General features: G+C 38.2%; 1 protein-coding gene across 1 annotated transcript in view; it reads right to left on the reverse strand.

Moving 5' to 3' along the window:
* The window catches only part of sfswap (splicing factor SWAP), a 126,851-nt gene that overhangs the window by 97,281 nt on the left and 12,499 nt on the right, over positions 1-17,071 (reverse strand). Inside the window, exons 5-7 of the mRNA XM_053478414.1 lie at positions 14,187-14,412; positions 13,943-14,067; positions 10,497-10,641 (exon numbers count right to left, since the gene is read on the reverse strand). Of these exons, the coding sequence (XP_053334389.1) occupies positions 10,497-10,641; positions 13,943-14,067; positions 14,187-14,412 (496 nt within the window). The remainder of the gene's footprint in view (positions 1-10,496; positions 10,642-13,942; positions 14,068-14,186; positions 14,413-17,071) is intronic.

Genomic DNA, 17,071 nt, shown 5'->3' on the forward strand with positions numbered 1-17,071 from the left:
AAAGGGGAAAAAACAGGCTTAAAAAGGAACTCAATAAGTAGCACAATGCAAACGTGTTCAACCCCTCATATGGAGGTCATGTGTTCAATTTCCAGGTGATGCCACAGCCATCCATAGGGGGGAGTCTAGAGAGCAGATGACATACCCTGCACTCTCGCATGAACCTCTAGCCAACCGTGAGCTCATGCTAGCTGAAAGGGAAGATGGCGCTTTTCTCAGTCCTCAACATTGTGTAAGCAAAATTTAGTAAAGGAGAAATTATTGGAGGTAGCCGATTATACTCTTCACCACCTTGATGAATTTGCGTATTAACAGAAGGACGGTAGAAATTGACTACAACTAAACTATGAGGCAAGGGGAAAAGCAAAAGAAAAGGGGAAAAAAATCCTCCATTTGTGTGATACTAGATACAGGTCCATGAATAAATCCCTTCTATGATTGTTGCTTTCAACCTTATAGCACACAATCATATAAATAACAATGTAGTTCAGTCAATCCAAAGTCCAATTGGTGGAGTTGACCAACTGCTCACTGATGGAGGCTAAGAAAGTAAGAAACAAAAAAAAAAAAAAAAAATCCTGAGCAAATCTATGTACTTTAAGCCTGACAGGAGCGTCTTTAATATTTAATGCAAGTCCCAACAAACTTTTTAATTTTAAAAAAAGTAGCGCAGATTTGTTTTTTATACAAATTCAGAAACGTTCCGCTTTAAAGCAAAACCTCTATTTGTTTCCAACAAAAACACTAAAAAGCACTGCGCGTCCTTTCATGAATGATATGTAGATTCTACCTCTGCAAAGACATCATGGTACACGCCATACAGATCTAGGTTGTGTGTCCATGTTATTACCGTGCTTGTCATGTAAGATGGCGTCACAAGCGCACAACATTGTGCACAACACACATCGCAAAGCATAATCTATAGTTTCGAGTTGAGAGATTTTTTTCTCCTCATGCTTTCACATTAGCTACTACTCCATCGCGTGTAATTCTTTGCTTTATTAATGACTGCAGTCTTGCGCGCTCTAGCTATACAAAAAAAAAAAAAAAAAAAAAGAGTCTCTCACAAACAAATTGAAATAGATGGACTAACTTAATTTCGTGGCATTTAAAAGTATGTTTACGCAACATACGTATTTTTTTTCCCCATTTATCTAGTTTTTCTTTATTTATTACAAGGATATTCTTGAAGGTGAAGGTGTATGGATTGCATATGAAAATGCTTCAAAAACTGACACTACAGCACATAAAAACTTCTGAGATTCACTCTGGTGCTTCTGAGCTCTTTTATACCAAACAGTTAAAAAGAAAAAGTACTAAACATTGGTTCCCACATCTAATAGAAGTGAGAAGACAAAAAAAAAAAAAAAAAAAGCTGACACTGTGATTTCCAAATTGGAGTCCGGGGACTTGAGCAATTGCGTTACGGTGATTGAAATCGCATTATCAACCTTGTTATATTTGTTATTGAGCTTGTATAGTTATTACCATGCATAACAGCTCCTATAAATTGAATAGATTTACCCAGAGCACAAAGGCAACGTCAGCTCAAATCTATGTGCAAAAACACCCAAATTATTATTATTACTGTACTTTAGTGCTGGATTGTTCAGTCTTTAACGTGACTCAGAAGAGCGAGTAGTACTCAGAGAACGATATGTTCATTTTCTATTGGTCACGCAACACAAAAGCTCCATCTGTTGTGTACAGGAAACAAATGAGCGTTTTATCTCATGTGTCTTCTAGTCGTTGTCTAGTCGTTGTTGTTTGTTCTTTTGTCACGCAACTCTCATAGATGCTATGCATGTGCAACAGATTGAAAAGAACGAACGACTCGGACCAGAAGATATATGATGGTGAGCTGCTCATTCTGTTTATCATATGTCCTTAGCTGCATTGTAATATTTTTATTAATGGAACTATAGCCAAAATTTGTGTATGTAGATGTGTTGGGGGGTGGGTTTATTAAAAATTTAACATTTTATTTTATTTCTGATAACAAGAACGAAATAAACTAAAATGACTAAAAAAAAAAAAGGTTTGTTCATTTTGATGAACAAGATTTAAAGAACTAAGTCACTAAAATGATCCAAACTTCCCATCACTACTTAATTTACGCTCGATGTTTGAATTGCTGCAAAAAACATCCACAGGGAAAGAACGAAACCTTGAGCAGAGTAAGGAAAAAAAAAAAAAAAACTACAATAAAGATCACCATGACCCTGCAGAGATAGTAAGAGTAGTGATCAATTCTGAAAAGCATCTGAGAGCGGTTAGAATCAAGCTCCTGGAGTTTAGTCAATCATTATGATCTTAGAGTGATTGCAGCCTTGTATCAAATCCAGCCATGTTTATAAAAAAAAAAATATGAAATATGAGTGAATATGTGCTGGACATCCCCAAATGTACGTCACGTCAGATCTTAGTATTTATTATAATGCTACCCTCTCCGAAAGCTAAAGCTTGAAATTCGATTTCATTTTAGACAATGACACCGAGAACTGTCATTCCATCAATTCTTCATGTTTAGTGCTTCACAGACCTGCTGTTCAGGAGCATAGTTAAGTATTTCTGACACGCCGGACTCTCTTAGAGCTAATTGAGACGTAAAGTGTTGACAGCACACACCTCCATCACAGGGGAAATGTGCACCATAAAGCCAGATGCTATCACGGGACAAAGCTCTAGTGCGCCAAAAAGAGAGAGGGAGGAAAAAAAAAAAAGTAATCATCCCATTATGGTGTCTCATTTCATCGCGGGCCGAGAAGGGATTGGTTTCAACAAAAGATGCTAGTATCATCAATCATCTGACAATTTGGAGAAGACAACTACTGGTGTGCGCTGATCTGGGTACAGCACTGCTTGATGGTCACGTTTATAGCCTGTTTTCTCGAGTATATGGCTCATTTTTTTGTTGCAGCATAAAAAGCAAATGTACCTCCTGGCTTAAAAATAAACAAACACCAAAGAGCAAATGATTGAAAAGCCTTTCATTAAATAATTGCAGTGATTAATATGCATCAGCTGGCAACAGTTCTTTTTAATTCAACTTATGCAGCATTGAGTATTCAATTCAATTTTATTTGTATAGCGCTTTTAACAATAGTCATTGTCGGAAAGCAGCTTTACACAATTAAAAGAATTAAGTTTGTGAATGTGTATGAATTAAAATGGTCAGATAGTCCCAGGTGAGCAAGCCAAGGGCGACAGTGGCAAGGAAAAACCTTGAGAGGAACCAGACTCAGGAAACCCATCCTTTGGGTCATCATTTGGGTAAAACAGAAAGCAGAAATGTATCTGCATTCATACTGTGTGTTTGGTGTGTTAGCCAGTTCAGCTATAACATTTGATGTTAATTGATGTTAATATAGAGTCCAGGTAGTTATTGAAGACTCAGGTAGACTTGTAGGAAATTCCAGTCCTGAACTATTGAGCAACTGCAGCCAAGTCAAGTCCTCAGAGAAACAGCTGTCAACACCAGTTGAGGCCAGAACCGTCTTCATGGTAGAGTAAAACTGTCCCCAGACACCGTATGCATCCCAAGCTTTTTATTTCTTAAACAAGTGAAAATATTGGCCTGCAATTAAGCAAAGAAAACAACGAAGGAGATGTGGAAAAATTACTGGACTTGGGTTAAAAACTTTCCAGTGCATTATTATAACCTGCAAGCACAGAGCTGAACAGTCAACATCTGGGATCACTTATACGCTTGGAGAAATTGCATCGAAAAATGAGGGAAAAAAAAAAAAATCAGCAGGATTTTATTTATTTTTTTTAGATATACACAACAGCTGTTATTAATGAAAGTAAAAGCATTTCCACAATAGGGCTGCAATTATCATCTATTTTTACAATCACTTAATTAAACATTAAACACAAGAGAATGCGAGAACAAGAAAGTTAACCTCCATATGACTGGTATAAATGATATTTCAGAAAATTTTTAAGATCGACGCTCTCAAGTTCTTTCTTACGTCATTAGCTCTGTGTGTGTGTGTGTGTGTGTAAGTCAGAGGATGAGATTGGCGCATTCTACACGCACACAGATTTACGTTGAAGTCAGGCGGCACTGATGACGTTGCGTCTAAACAGCTATCCGCTTCCATATCTGATGTGATCTCACAACAACTTTTCTAGCGGACTTCCCAAACACGGAACGATTGCGTTCTCACTGATCAAAATGGGCCAGACTTTTGGGTCAAGTGTTTTTGGAAATGATCCCGGGGCCTTGATGTAGAAACTCCCTTAAAGCTGCTGATGTGACGTTTTCTGATATTTACATTGTCTGAAATGAATGATAATCGATTCATGATGCTATTGTCCATTTCGCCATGTGGCCTGACATGAGACTTAAATTTTTAACAATATAGTAGAGAATCTGCTGGAAAAGAAGATTTACCAAACTAGCATACAGTACTGTGCAAATGTTTTGAGCCAATATTAAATTTTAAAATGTTTTACTGCAACATGCTGCAAAGTGCCTAAAGATTCGATTTACAAATTGGTTGTTTATGTAACAACCTCCGCTGCAACCTCATTTCCCTTTTCGTCTGTTCCAACCACTCAGCATTCAGCATCACCAGCTTACCTGATCATCTGTCATCATCTGCATTAGTTTCCTCACTAGTATTAAAAGTTAGATGGCTTTTATGCTTGAATGATTTATAGGTCACTGTTTGGCTTAACAAAGAAAACATTCCTCTGAATCTGGTCAAGTACTGGGACTGGACTGAAAATAAAAAAAAATTTTAAGTCCTTTTAAAAGCATGGAGAGTACATTAAAATACAAGAAAGTCCGACTCTTTGTAAGCAAAACATAAAGAAATGAGGGTTGGCTTAAAACTTTTCTATAGAACTGTATTTCAGGGAACAGGAAGGCACAATGCAAAAAGAACTACTGAAACTGTGGATTCCACTGTGCAATTTTACCAATTCAAGAACACACCCAAGTGTTATTTTCTATTCGATTAGAAACCTAATAAAGCTGATGTTTTCTCAGATGAACTGGCTTTTTCCACCAGGCCTAATTTTGTTCTTGTTTGGTCTGCATGCTACTTTATTTAAAAAGCACAGAAGCATACTTTTCTTGTCTCCTGTACATGAAGCGGATCAAACTGTTGTTCTGCAAGACCTTGGTGCATCACACGGGACCATATAAGAGCGGTCTAATGGACTGCATAAAGTGCAAATTGGACAAGCTTTGGATAAAAATGTACGAAACTAAAGCTATAGTGTGCCAGCACACACGTAAGGGCAAGCTCACAGGCGCATTGTTGCAGAAAAAAAAAAAAAACTCAAAGTACTTACAGCAGTTAACAGTCCATTTAATTGAGTGCACAATCTACCCCTTTGTTCTGTACAAACACTGAGTCCATCGGTGCTCGATAAAGCAGAAACTTGACAAATATGACTCAGGGTTGATGAGTGGAGGTGACATACGCAGAGGTAACAAGAGGCCAGAGCTATCAAACCACCGTACCTTCACCGCACCTGGGCGATGTTAAGTGGTTGAAAACAAATAGCCTAGTATATTACAGTTACCTACAAAGCAAAAACAAAACTGTAAATCGAATTACGGCAGCCTTGGAAGCAGCTTTATTTCTTGCAGTCATGACAAAATAAATTGCATTAATAAAAACCTAAAAGTGCTCGAAACAGCTGAACCCTGTCAAACCCGAGTGGAATTCTTCTTGCCGGGTGAATTTGCACTGGTGTAAAGGTGAATCATTGGTGATGATCAGTGCATGCTGGAATAAATGAGCAACATGGCTAGTTGAGCTTGACAAAACCTGTATTAGCCTAAACAAAAACCAAGGGAGAAATCTTTTTTTTTCTCCTTTTTTTTTTTTTTTTTTTTTTAAACGGGGAGCTGAGGGAGAAAATAAAAACTGGGATTTAAAACCTGAACTCAAGCTTTCTCCAGTGAAAGGACTTGCGCTTATAAGGAAATAAAACTGAGAACTCGTTTTCATGCAACTTCCACCGAAATTATATTCAGAAACTGTTAGATATTATTACCAGAGTTTTTCACTAAATAGAAATTTTCCCATAAAAGTTAAATCCTGCTTAAAAAATAAAAAGTAAGAAAAAAAAGTAACTCAAGCAACATGCTTCATTTTTGGTGAAATCCAATTATTGACTTATATTTCATGTATGGTCCTTCAGTTTTATGCACAAAGATGAAACACTCCAAGAATCAAGCATGGAAATTGATTTTCTGTTTTTCCCCATTCTCTGAAGATTGACACATATATGAGCCTCTACTCGGTCTGTGGAGCTCAGGGGAAACCTAAATAAGTCATGGTAATGTGATGCAACCAGGAACTAAACCAGAATGTAGACTTTCTTTGGGCGAACAGGTAACAATGATGCAACAAATGATAAATAAGTATAAACAAATAAATAATTTTTTCATTTTCATTTGTTGATAAATCCCCCCCACCCCACAACTCAAGAGAGAGCAGCAAAAGGATCTGCCTCTAACATCCAAGTGCCAGATACCAGAGCACACCTCAAAAGGTCTTGTTGAATAATGCCCTAAGGGTCCAGAGCTGCAGCAGCACAAGGTGACCTTAACACTATATTGAAGACTAACTATATGGCTGATCTGTATAGAGGAAAATTGATTTCCTGACAAAGAATATAATTGTCCTGAAATATACAGTATCCTGATTAGCCATAACATAACATCATGACCGCGGACAAGTGAAGTGAATAGGACTACACATCAGCAAACTGCTCACACAAGGCTCATCAATGCCTGCGAGGAGCAAAGGCCAGTCTAGTCCGATCCCACAGAAAAGCTAATGCTAGCCGTGAAGAAAATGGCACCGGAACACCCAGCGCACCACAGCCTGATGTATACAGGCCCAGGAGGAGCTCAAGAGATCTTGCTAAATGATGCCCTTGCTAAATAATGCTGTAGCTCTGAGGCTGAGATCAGGGCTCTGTGCAGGACATGAGTGCTTCCTTTTTTAACGTCTTCATGAAGCTTGCTTCGAGAACAGGCCCGTTGTCAGGATGAAACCGTCCTGAGCCTCTTGGCTCTAGTAAAGAGAAACGGTAATGCCACAGCATATAAAGAAATCCTGTACAAGTGTGTGCTTCCAACTTCGTGGGGAAAAGGTTTGGGAAAGAACAAAATAAATATGCATGATGGTCAGTACTCTACAGACCAGACAGTGTATTACTGAAGCCTAGCTTGTGTTTGTGTTTTTTTCCACTACGTTTGTTATGCTAGGAGGAAAGTTAGGGTTCATTTGTGTGTCAAAATGTTTCTGGTTCTAAAAAGCTTAAATCTTGCAGCAGTCTGTGGACGTGTCGCATCATGGTGAAGTGCATTATACTTAAACACACACAGGAAATAAAAAGTTTAAAACAAGTCGAAGAACCAGGGTTTGTGTTATTTTTTTTTTTTTTATGTAAACGTGTAGTGATCAAGTTGTTTACTCCTGACAATAGTTTTGACAGGAAAAAAAAAGGGGAAGTCTTTATTGACCTTCACAAAATAAATGCCTTCCTTAAGTATGTAGTTAGTTATGTATGTAGAATAACCAGGAACTACACTATACGATACCACAGTACTAAGGTGCCGATTCGATTTGTATTGTGATTCTATTGCAAATCTTCTATTGAAATATCCTGATTTGATATTACTTTTCTTTTACGTTACACTTCCAAACAAACTTGGAAAATAATTTGCTCCTACTGCACAGGATGCTGTGCTGCCTGCAAATGAATGAATAGTTTAAAGCATGCCACCTAGAGGATTACAGAGGAACTGCAACTTTAATGAGGACTAACTATTGCACTTTAAATATGCTGTTCATTTCATTTCACACTCCATGACCACTCATACTGTTGCTCTTTACACACATTGCACATTCCATATACTTTATACAGTTTTTATTTATACAGTACACTCTTTCTACATGTTTCTATTTTATTGTAACAAAATTATTACATATTGTATATTGTATATTTTACCTATGTCTTTAATTAGCATTTGTACCTCTTATTTCCTTTTTTAGGTCACAAACAGTCGTGTTAGCATTTCACTGCATATCATACTTTGTATGTGATAAATAAATTGTGACGAATTAGAATTTCATCTGCAAGACAAGAATTTCATCCAAATGAGAAGACAAATTGAAAAAAATCTATAGAATTTTTTTGTGTGTCAGTGTTGCGATAGGGAAAAAAAAAAAAGATGACTGCCACAGCAAAGAATAAAAATATGTATGCGAATAGCACACACGGACATCAGACGAGACAAACCGGAATGTGCAGCTACATGAAAATGAACCCATAAAGTATGGCACAAAGTTGGGACATAACTCAACTTTAAGAAAAAATAAAATGCAAAGACAGGACGCATCTAAAACGTAAGACGACATTTTTTTCCTCTTTTTCGCCGCGATGTATTTATACATAATCATATACATATTCATTCCTCTTGGTCTGTATAGATGCATCAGCTTGTCATAAGCTACTGTATTTATATCATATTACCAGAGCAGCGCATGACTGTTTTTACTTTCTTAGAGTGTAAGCGTATTTTTTTTTAAGATGTAGAACATTTAAACATTGTCCAAAGTTAACCCAGGTTAACCATGCAGCCTCTATTAAACAGACACTGGATGGGAAATAAAGCATCTGCAGAATTCTTTGGCATTAAAAATAAATAAAAAAACCGACAAAAATAAGCCAGACAAAAGTCCGTCCACAGTTATGCAATCAACTTTCATTGACATTGCATCATCCTTTATCTCGTCCAAATGAATCTTTTCAAAATGTTTTAAAAATGCCGTTGCAAGTACAGTAACCTGTAATGTGTATTTTACATATCTGCACAGGATCTTAATTATTATTTATTCCTCACAGTATTGAATCTGTGCTAATAAACGTGCCTCAGTGTTAGCGAACACATTTAACTAGTCACCATTGTTATTTTCTACGTATGAACAATTATTCAAATTCCACTAACAATCGAGTGGCACATAATTATGAACCCCATAATTATACTAACTGTTGGACTCGTTTTACTACAGACTCCCGCAGCTTCTGACCCTCAAATCAAGGGCAATGTTGGCCATTCAGTGGTTCAAGCTTTCTGTTCAACAATGAAGTATTCCCAGGGGGTCAGTGATGGGGCAGAAAAATCATTCGGAGGCAAATCACAGGGGTGATGATGCAGTCCACTGGTCCTGGCACTTAATTAAACAGTTAGATTAAACCAGTACGTAAAGAACCGTCATCAAGGTTCAAGAACATCTACGTCTTTCTCTCTCTCTGTCTTGAAAGCTGTCCTCAGGTTTTAATCTAGTCAACAACCAAGTCCGGTGTTAAATCATTTGCAATACATTAAGAAAGAATGAAAGTCATATTTCGAACAAGCTGCTTAAATTTGGCATGAACATCACAGTGAGAAACACCTCCTGGGGGTCAGGCATTAATTGGACAGATTATCAGTACATCTGCCTCACATTGTTCAATTCAATTTTATTGTAGAGCACTTTGGACATGGTTGCAGAAAATCAGGACAAAGAAATAATTAACTAAGCCAGAGGCGACAGTGGTGAGGCAAATCTCATAAGGAAGAAACCTTTAGAGAGAGCAGACTCACAAGGGAACTCATCCTCTGGTGGGTGATACAGACTATAAAGCATCAGAAACTGGATGTTTTATTGACAAAAAGTTCAGGAATTAAAAGCTAGGCAGAACAAATAAATACAGTGGAACCTTGTATTGAGAACTTGTGACTTGGTCTGCAAGCGATTTGCAACACAAGCAAAGTTTTTGAATAAAATTTACCTGCCGAGCGTCACGTGATTACAACTGACCCAATGGTTCTTCTCTTTCTTGCACTGTGGGATTGTAGGTAATCGTCTCACATGCTCAGTCTCAGTACCTTTTACTATATCATTGTGGCGACGTGTGTGTGTGTGTGTGTGTGTGTGTGTGTGTGTGTGTGTGTGTGTGTGTGTGTGTGCGTGAAATAATTTTAAAATTTTTGTGTAGTGACTGTTCTTCAGTAACTGTACTGCAACAACGCTCAGGACGGGAGATGAATCTGTTTAAAGGAGTGATTCTGGTTGTGCATGTGTGAGACAGTGAGAAAGTCGTCCTACACAGTAGCCCCCCTTGCTCCCGCTTTCAAAGGTAAAGTGCAGGGTAATTTGTTTTATTTTTACTGTATGCTTTGTATGAATTATTTTAATATGAATATTTTTGTGCTGTGAAACGAATCATCCAAGTTTGCATTATTTCTTATGGGGGGAAATTCACTTTGAAATACAAGTGCTTTGATATACAAGTGCCTTGAAATATAAGCTCGCTCCCGGAACAAATTATGCTCACAATCCAATGGTACACAGTACTTTAAAAAAATTATAATAAAAAATATTAATAGTTTGATAAATCAGTAGTGAGGCGTCTGAAACAATTTGTTGATACTGTTTTTTTTTTTTGCTGTAAAATGTTTATTTAGTACTTACGATCAGTGGTGTACTCTGCTGGCGGTGCTTGTGCCACCACCTCTTCCTCAGGTTTGGCGGTGATGGCTACATTTCCATTCTTCTCCTGCTGGGCTTTGCGAACGAGTGCAGCCAATGGATGATCTGGATCCATGACCTGTAGTGGCTAGAGTACCAAAAGAAAACAAACAAATAATATAAGGGATTGATTGAGACTTTTAAATGATGCCTGTGGATGCATCCAAGTTGTGATGGTGCAGCTCTGAGATTTAATCAAATCAATATAGTAGTGTGCAAAAAGTCAGTCATTTCTTATTATGCTTTCAAAGTGCCAGACCTTTTTTTTTTTTGTTTTGAGTTTTTTTAATGTCCCAGTTTCAGAGGAATGTTTTTTTTTGTTTGTTTGTTTGTTTATTAATGCAACACAGTGACCAAAGAATCACTGGTGACGCTCAATGCTGAGCGGTTGAAACAGACGAGAGCGAAAATAAGGTTGCTGCTGAGGTTTTTAAATAAACGACCAATGTTTAAACAGTATCTTGAGGCACTATGCAGCCTGTTGAAGTAAACCATTTGTCCCCATTTCTTTAATACGAAGAAATGAGACAGGGTTGGACCGTTGGTCAGTACTTCAAGTATAACTGATGGCTTGATCAATAAGGAGGATCAGTATGTAATGGGGTTGGGGCAAGAACCCAAAAGATGAAGAGCAAATGCAAAACGGACCGTTTGGCAGAAATACTGCAGACTTAAGCCCTTTTTTTATACCAATGTGCTTTCAGATTCTATAGTATCCATAGCATGTATAAGTAACAATTTGTACTTGAACTGGTGTGGTGGACACGCCATATTAACAACTTTTAAAAACACATAGTTAAGATGGTTAAGCTTTCTGCGAGAGAACAATTATTAAGCCTCTGGAGTTGGTGCTTTATAGAAACTGTAACTTTGCTTTTTGTCTGAAGGGGTTTTGTCAGGCTGCCACGTAGGATCTAACCTTACCGAGTACACTGTGACTTAGCAAATGTACTAAGATAAAGCCTTATATTATGGACTGTATTTTTCCCTAATGTACAGCCTACAAGTCTGTTTCCTCCGGCAACTCAAGTTCTTAACAAATGTAACCCTGGTTATCAGCATTCTACAGCTTGATTATAAAGCTCTGCCATCCTGGGAGCTGAAACACAACGAGCATACGAAATAGAAAGAGGCCCTCAAGCCATATACACTTCGCAAGCAACAGAATATCCAACTGAATTTGCCGAGCTATAAGATGATATACATACATACAAACAATCATGCTGTGTACACAAAGAGACATAATTTATCCAAACTCAAGCTGTAATTAACTTTAAAAAAAGACAAATGCATACTTTTGCCATAATTAAATTTTCCAAGTTTTCATAATCCCTCATTAAAAATGTTTTAGGCTAAGCTGCGAGCCACAAATGCACCACTGTCTTCACTTCTTCATCAGAAGTAAATCGTCGTCCTCGTAGGGCTGCTCTCAGGGGACCAAACCGGTGAAAGTCAGATGGAGCAAAATCAGGAATATACAGAGGATGCTTTAACACCTCCAAAGGTTTTTTTTCAAAGCGACGACAGCACGGGCAGAAGTGTACAGATGTGCATCGTCATGCAAGATCACAACACCATGTATAGCAGTGCTCCACGTTTAATCCAAAGTTTAGGCTTCAACTCTTCATAAGTGTCTCACTGTAACACGCACTGTTGATTGCTGAACGCTTTTCCTGATAATGCTCCAAAACTGGCCGTTGAGAATCCTGGAAAACTGTACACATCTGTAATTTTCCACCTGATGGTTGACTTTTGAACTTTTTCTCGGTCTGTGATGTTTCTGTTCCATACTCTCGGGCTCGTCGTAATGAATCCATGTCTCATCACCAGTAATGATTCTCTTCCGGCAGTTGTTTCGACATCAGATACTCCTCTCAGACAACTGAAATGCTGCCCTTTTTTTTTTTTATGCAAATCACCAGTGGGGCATCCATTTTTGATCACACCGCATTAACAAATCAACCGATGTAACACATTCACACCTGCAAGGCAGTGACTGGGGAGACAGCAGCCTTGTACAGAAACCGCTGATAAAGAAGTTTTAATATATCCGGATAATATTTAATATCATATATTCCGTTCTCCCATCTAACAGGTGGTGCAACTTTCTGAAGCGACTCCAGTACAATTTTTGTACTGAAATATGCCAGTTTGTAAGATTCTTCAATGGGAGTGCGACTCCAGGAGTAATGAGACGGCTTCATGACTATTATACAGCATCCCAAAAAAACACCGCAGCTGAGCTAAACGAAAACTTTTATTCTCATACTGGCAAAGATCAGGCCAGTGAAAGCTACTTATGAGATATGAGACATTTCAGAATGAAAGCAAAAATCCACCTTGAAGAAGCGGATTGAACCTTCAACATGCTGAGAGTGGTGGTGTCGACTAGCTAAAAGCGCACGATGCGGCAGAGCTTTATTCTTTTAAGGGTTAGCGCAGTGTAGCTACAAAGCATTTTGGAACTTTAAAACTCTTTAAAAGTCTTTCTTGCTTTATCAGATACTTCCAAGTTGGATTTCTCATGAAGAAACATGACGGACAATAAATAAATACATAAATAAACGAAAACGAGTATATATACACACTACTATGAAATCATATAAAAAGATTATAGATTCTCCCCCTATACGCAAATAAAAGAAATGTCTAGTCTAGTATGTCTAGTCATACCATGTATTTTCAATAAACCCCTTGATTAATAAAGGATTTACTATGAATGCTCCGTTTTTTAAAATACAGAACTGCTACAGTATGTCCTCTACAGAAACGAGGAGAAAATAAGTGTTAGGAAAAAGTTGAATTTACAATACTGAAAACCTGATAAGACGTCATCTTATTTATCTTTCGTTCGTATGCATGCTTTAAATGCTTCCCTGCAACACACACCGTGGAACATACAGAATATTAAATCAGGTAATCGAGTTTAAAATGACTTGCTGTCATTGCATATAAAACCGGGGGGAAAAAAGAAAAAAGGAAAAAAAAAAAACCTGTCTAAAGCACTTTGATGTCGGATGACTTCATAGCAGGCCCAATTATGTCAGGAAATGTAACATTTGAACATGCATTTTCAATTCATTCTACTGTGGGTGGCTTTTAAATGCAGGAACAGAGGAAGGGGATAAATATTAGGACTCACGCAGAGATGAACACGGTCACTGAATGAGTGCATTAGTGCCTTCTTTTGAAAGGATCTATACAGCCCATTATCATGTCGTGTGTGATTTCTAAAATATACCGTGGTGCAGGAGAATGTATGCAAAGTGGACACATAGTGAGCTCAGCTCTTGAAACTACCTGAGACGACGCGATAAAGCAATTAGACGCAACATACAGCACCATCAAGGGGGGAAAACGAGACAAACAAGCAAAGACTCGAGCTGTACCTTTATTATCTCCTCTAGACGTGAGCTCTTGCTCGGCGCAAACAAACTGGGATGGAGGTAATTGCCATCATCGTCGTCGTCGTCATCTTCGTCCTCTTCCTCGTTTGAATTTCCCATTTTGGTGTCTGCGCGTTAAAAATTTCACTTTAAAAGCAACTTTTGCAAACATGATGCATGTATATAATAAATAATTTTGTGATACTACTATTGGTATAAGGAGTCGATGTCAGAACTTGAAACTTGCCCCGAGTCTGATCCTGCTTGCTCTCCGATGCGGGCGTGTATCGTCCCTCCTTCATGGCTCGAAGGATGTGCTTGTAGTAAGGGTTCAGGTAATGGTCGAAACGCAGGAAGTCGAACTGGGAGTTCCCGGCTTGCTTCGCCTTCAGCACGATCTCGAACTGGGCCCCTTGCTTGCAGACGAAGTTGGCGGTGCGCTCGATGATGGCATGGGTCTTAACGGTCGCAGGCTGGAAGACATCACATCGGAATGACACTGTTGAGATCTGAACAGTTCTCTCGTTCCGCAATGAATGCATACATTTTATAACAGATATTGACCAGGAATTTGATGTGTGTGAGATAAATGGTTTATAAAGTAAAAAAAAAAAATAAACTTCACTGATCAATATTTCCCATAAACAACCAATGAACCATTTGTCACAGTAAACAAAACTGAGCAAAGAAAAAAAAAATATTCACGGTATTCATTAAAAAGTCTGCACTTGCAACCTAGTGTGTGACACTGTGATTTAAAATGATCAACTTATTGCTTTTCGGGCCTGGAAGGCCAAATTCTCGTCCGTAGCAAATAACCTTGAATTTACTAAAGGTGAAGAGCAAACATGTTTCGTCACGCAAAGAAAGAAACGTTCTTCCCGCCGGTTGTTGTGGAGAGGCTGTGTAGCCTGACATGAAATAAAGAGGGTGAAGAGAGCAGAGCAGATTAATAATTCAACAGATACGTTCAAAGGACTGGCAGACTGGCTTAAAACTAATTGGGAGTTTCAAGCTGGAGGGACTGAAAAGTTTCGTTGTGGTACTCATCAAGGTTGCATTAGGAGAGCGCTCAAGAAAAATACTCAGGTCTGAATGGAAATAAAGTTTCCAAGTTTCGCCCTGAAGTTTCGATGGGATCACGGACTGATAATGTGAGACGGAGTGATAAGGGACATGCGTGATTAAAGTCCTTAAAAGAGATGCGAATCATAAGGTTTGATTTCTGGCCATTTTAGCATTTTTTTATTTAATATTTTGATTGTCTTAAGCAGCTATATTTCTTACAGGTTTTAAAATATTAAAAATGCATAAAAAAATTGTGCAATTTGGAATCATAATTTAAATACTGATGATCTTTTTTCCTCTGGGAGTTTCTGCACCACTCTCCAGTCCAACGGGTGGCTATATTGCGCCAACCGCCCCAAGGATTAAAAGTACTCAAAAGCAATCCTCTCGCAAAATGTGGAACTCTTAGATTTTCTGCAAAAGTTGTTGTTGTAGTCGGTAGTTTAAAGGAATTTGACCTTTTGGGAGAATTTAATGTTTAAAAGTTTTACCGGAATACTTTAAAAAGTCTAAATAGAGTACAAAACTGATTTGTCAATTTATTTAAGTGAATTGATCAAAAGAAAAAAACAGTAACTAAACCTCACAATTGGTTAAATCACACGTCTCTAGTCCTATGATGTTTGTCTGCACATTCTCTTCGTAAGCCTTTTGTCTATTGTGAAGGATTTTTCACAGCCTTTTCATGGGCTTTAATATGGATTATATCCTAGACATCAGGATGCTGTACGTCTTTATAAAATTACACACAAGTTTCAGACGATGGCAACCACCAGAGGTGCAGACGGTAATGGAGAGCCTGAAGGTCATAATTGAGGGGAAGATAAAATGATATGAACAACTGTTCCCGATCACACATGCCATGTTGTGGAAGACTATATTGAGTTTCTTCAAGCACTTAGAACATTTTTAGCACACTTGCATCAGTTTATCAATGTGTCTATGTAGTGTTCAGAGAATTTAGTATGAATACCGAATACAGTTCCTCAAAACATCACTTCGTGGTAAAGCACGTTGCACATGTGGCAGTATTTATTCCTCTGACGATGTAGCAAGTGCATGATAAGTGCATTATAAGAACGTGGTGCGATCGGACATAGTAATAATAACCTGGTTTGATGTGAGCGCGTGATCATGAGAGGAAACTAGTAAGAACATGATAGACGCACTGAGAACCTGACAGGGATGTGACTTGAAGCAGTATTAACTGCCCATGGCGTTCCTTCGATATGTTTGGGCTGCAGTGAGAACTTCATGAATTTTGTGTGTGTGATTGGGCCTTTACTGAGTTTGCTCAGAGGCTGTATAAAGAAAGAATCGGGTTCTCAAACCATCTGAAATGAAAGATACATAGGATGGGGGGGGGGGGGGGTTGACTACAGAAATTGAACTCAGGTGTTAAGTTAAGTCACATTTAAGTTATTTTTTAACAAGGGGGGCAATCACTTTTTCACACAGGGCCATGTAGATTTTGAGTTTTTTTTTCCTCCCTTAATAATGTAAACCTTCATTTAAAAACTGCATTTTGTGATCAATTATGTTATCTTTGACTAATAGTTAATGTTTTTTGATGAGCAGAAACATTTAAGTGTGACAAACATGCAAAAGAATAAGAAATCAGAAAGGGGGCAAATAGTTTTTCACACCACTGTAATATCCGTGCACATGTTTCAAAACCTCCAAACTGCATTTATTTTCAACAAAGGAAAAGTTGGAAAAAGGGATAATATGAGGGAAAGCATGCTGGCATGCAAACTGCCTGAAATCAGCAAACTACATCAATGATCCACATTTAGTGCTACCGTGGAGCAAGACCTGCCCCAAGAGTGAAACTTTTACTTTACAGAAAGCTTTTACATGGACAAACACATCTCCTGAGTACGTAGACGGGGAAAAAAAAAACGTTTGCCTGATCGTCCATAGATCACTAGTTTGAATTCTGATGATGTTACAGGTATCTGTGTCTGGGAGCCCAAGATAGCAAAATTAGCTTCTGGATGGAAGGTGCAGTTTTCCCTTCTCCGCGTTTAATCGCTGCGCCACTGGACGATCACAGGCATATAT

Source organism: Clarias gariepinus, chromosome 19 (genome assembly GCF_024256425.1).
Source record: "Clarias gariepinus isolate MV-2021 ecotype Netherlands chromosome 19, CGAR_prim_01v2, whole genome shotgun sequence".
NCBI classification, from domain to species: Eukaryota; Metazoa; Chordata; class Actinopteri; order Siluriformes; family Clariidae; genus Clarias; species Clarias gariepinus.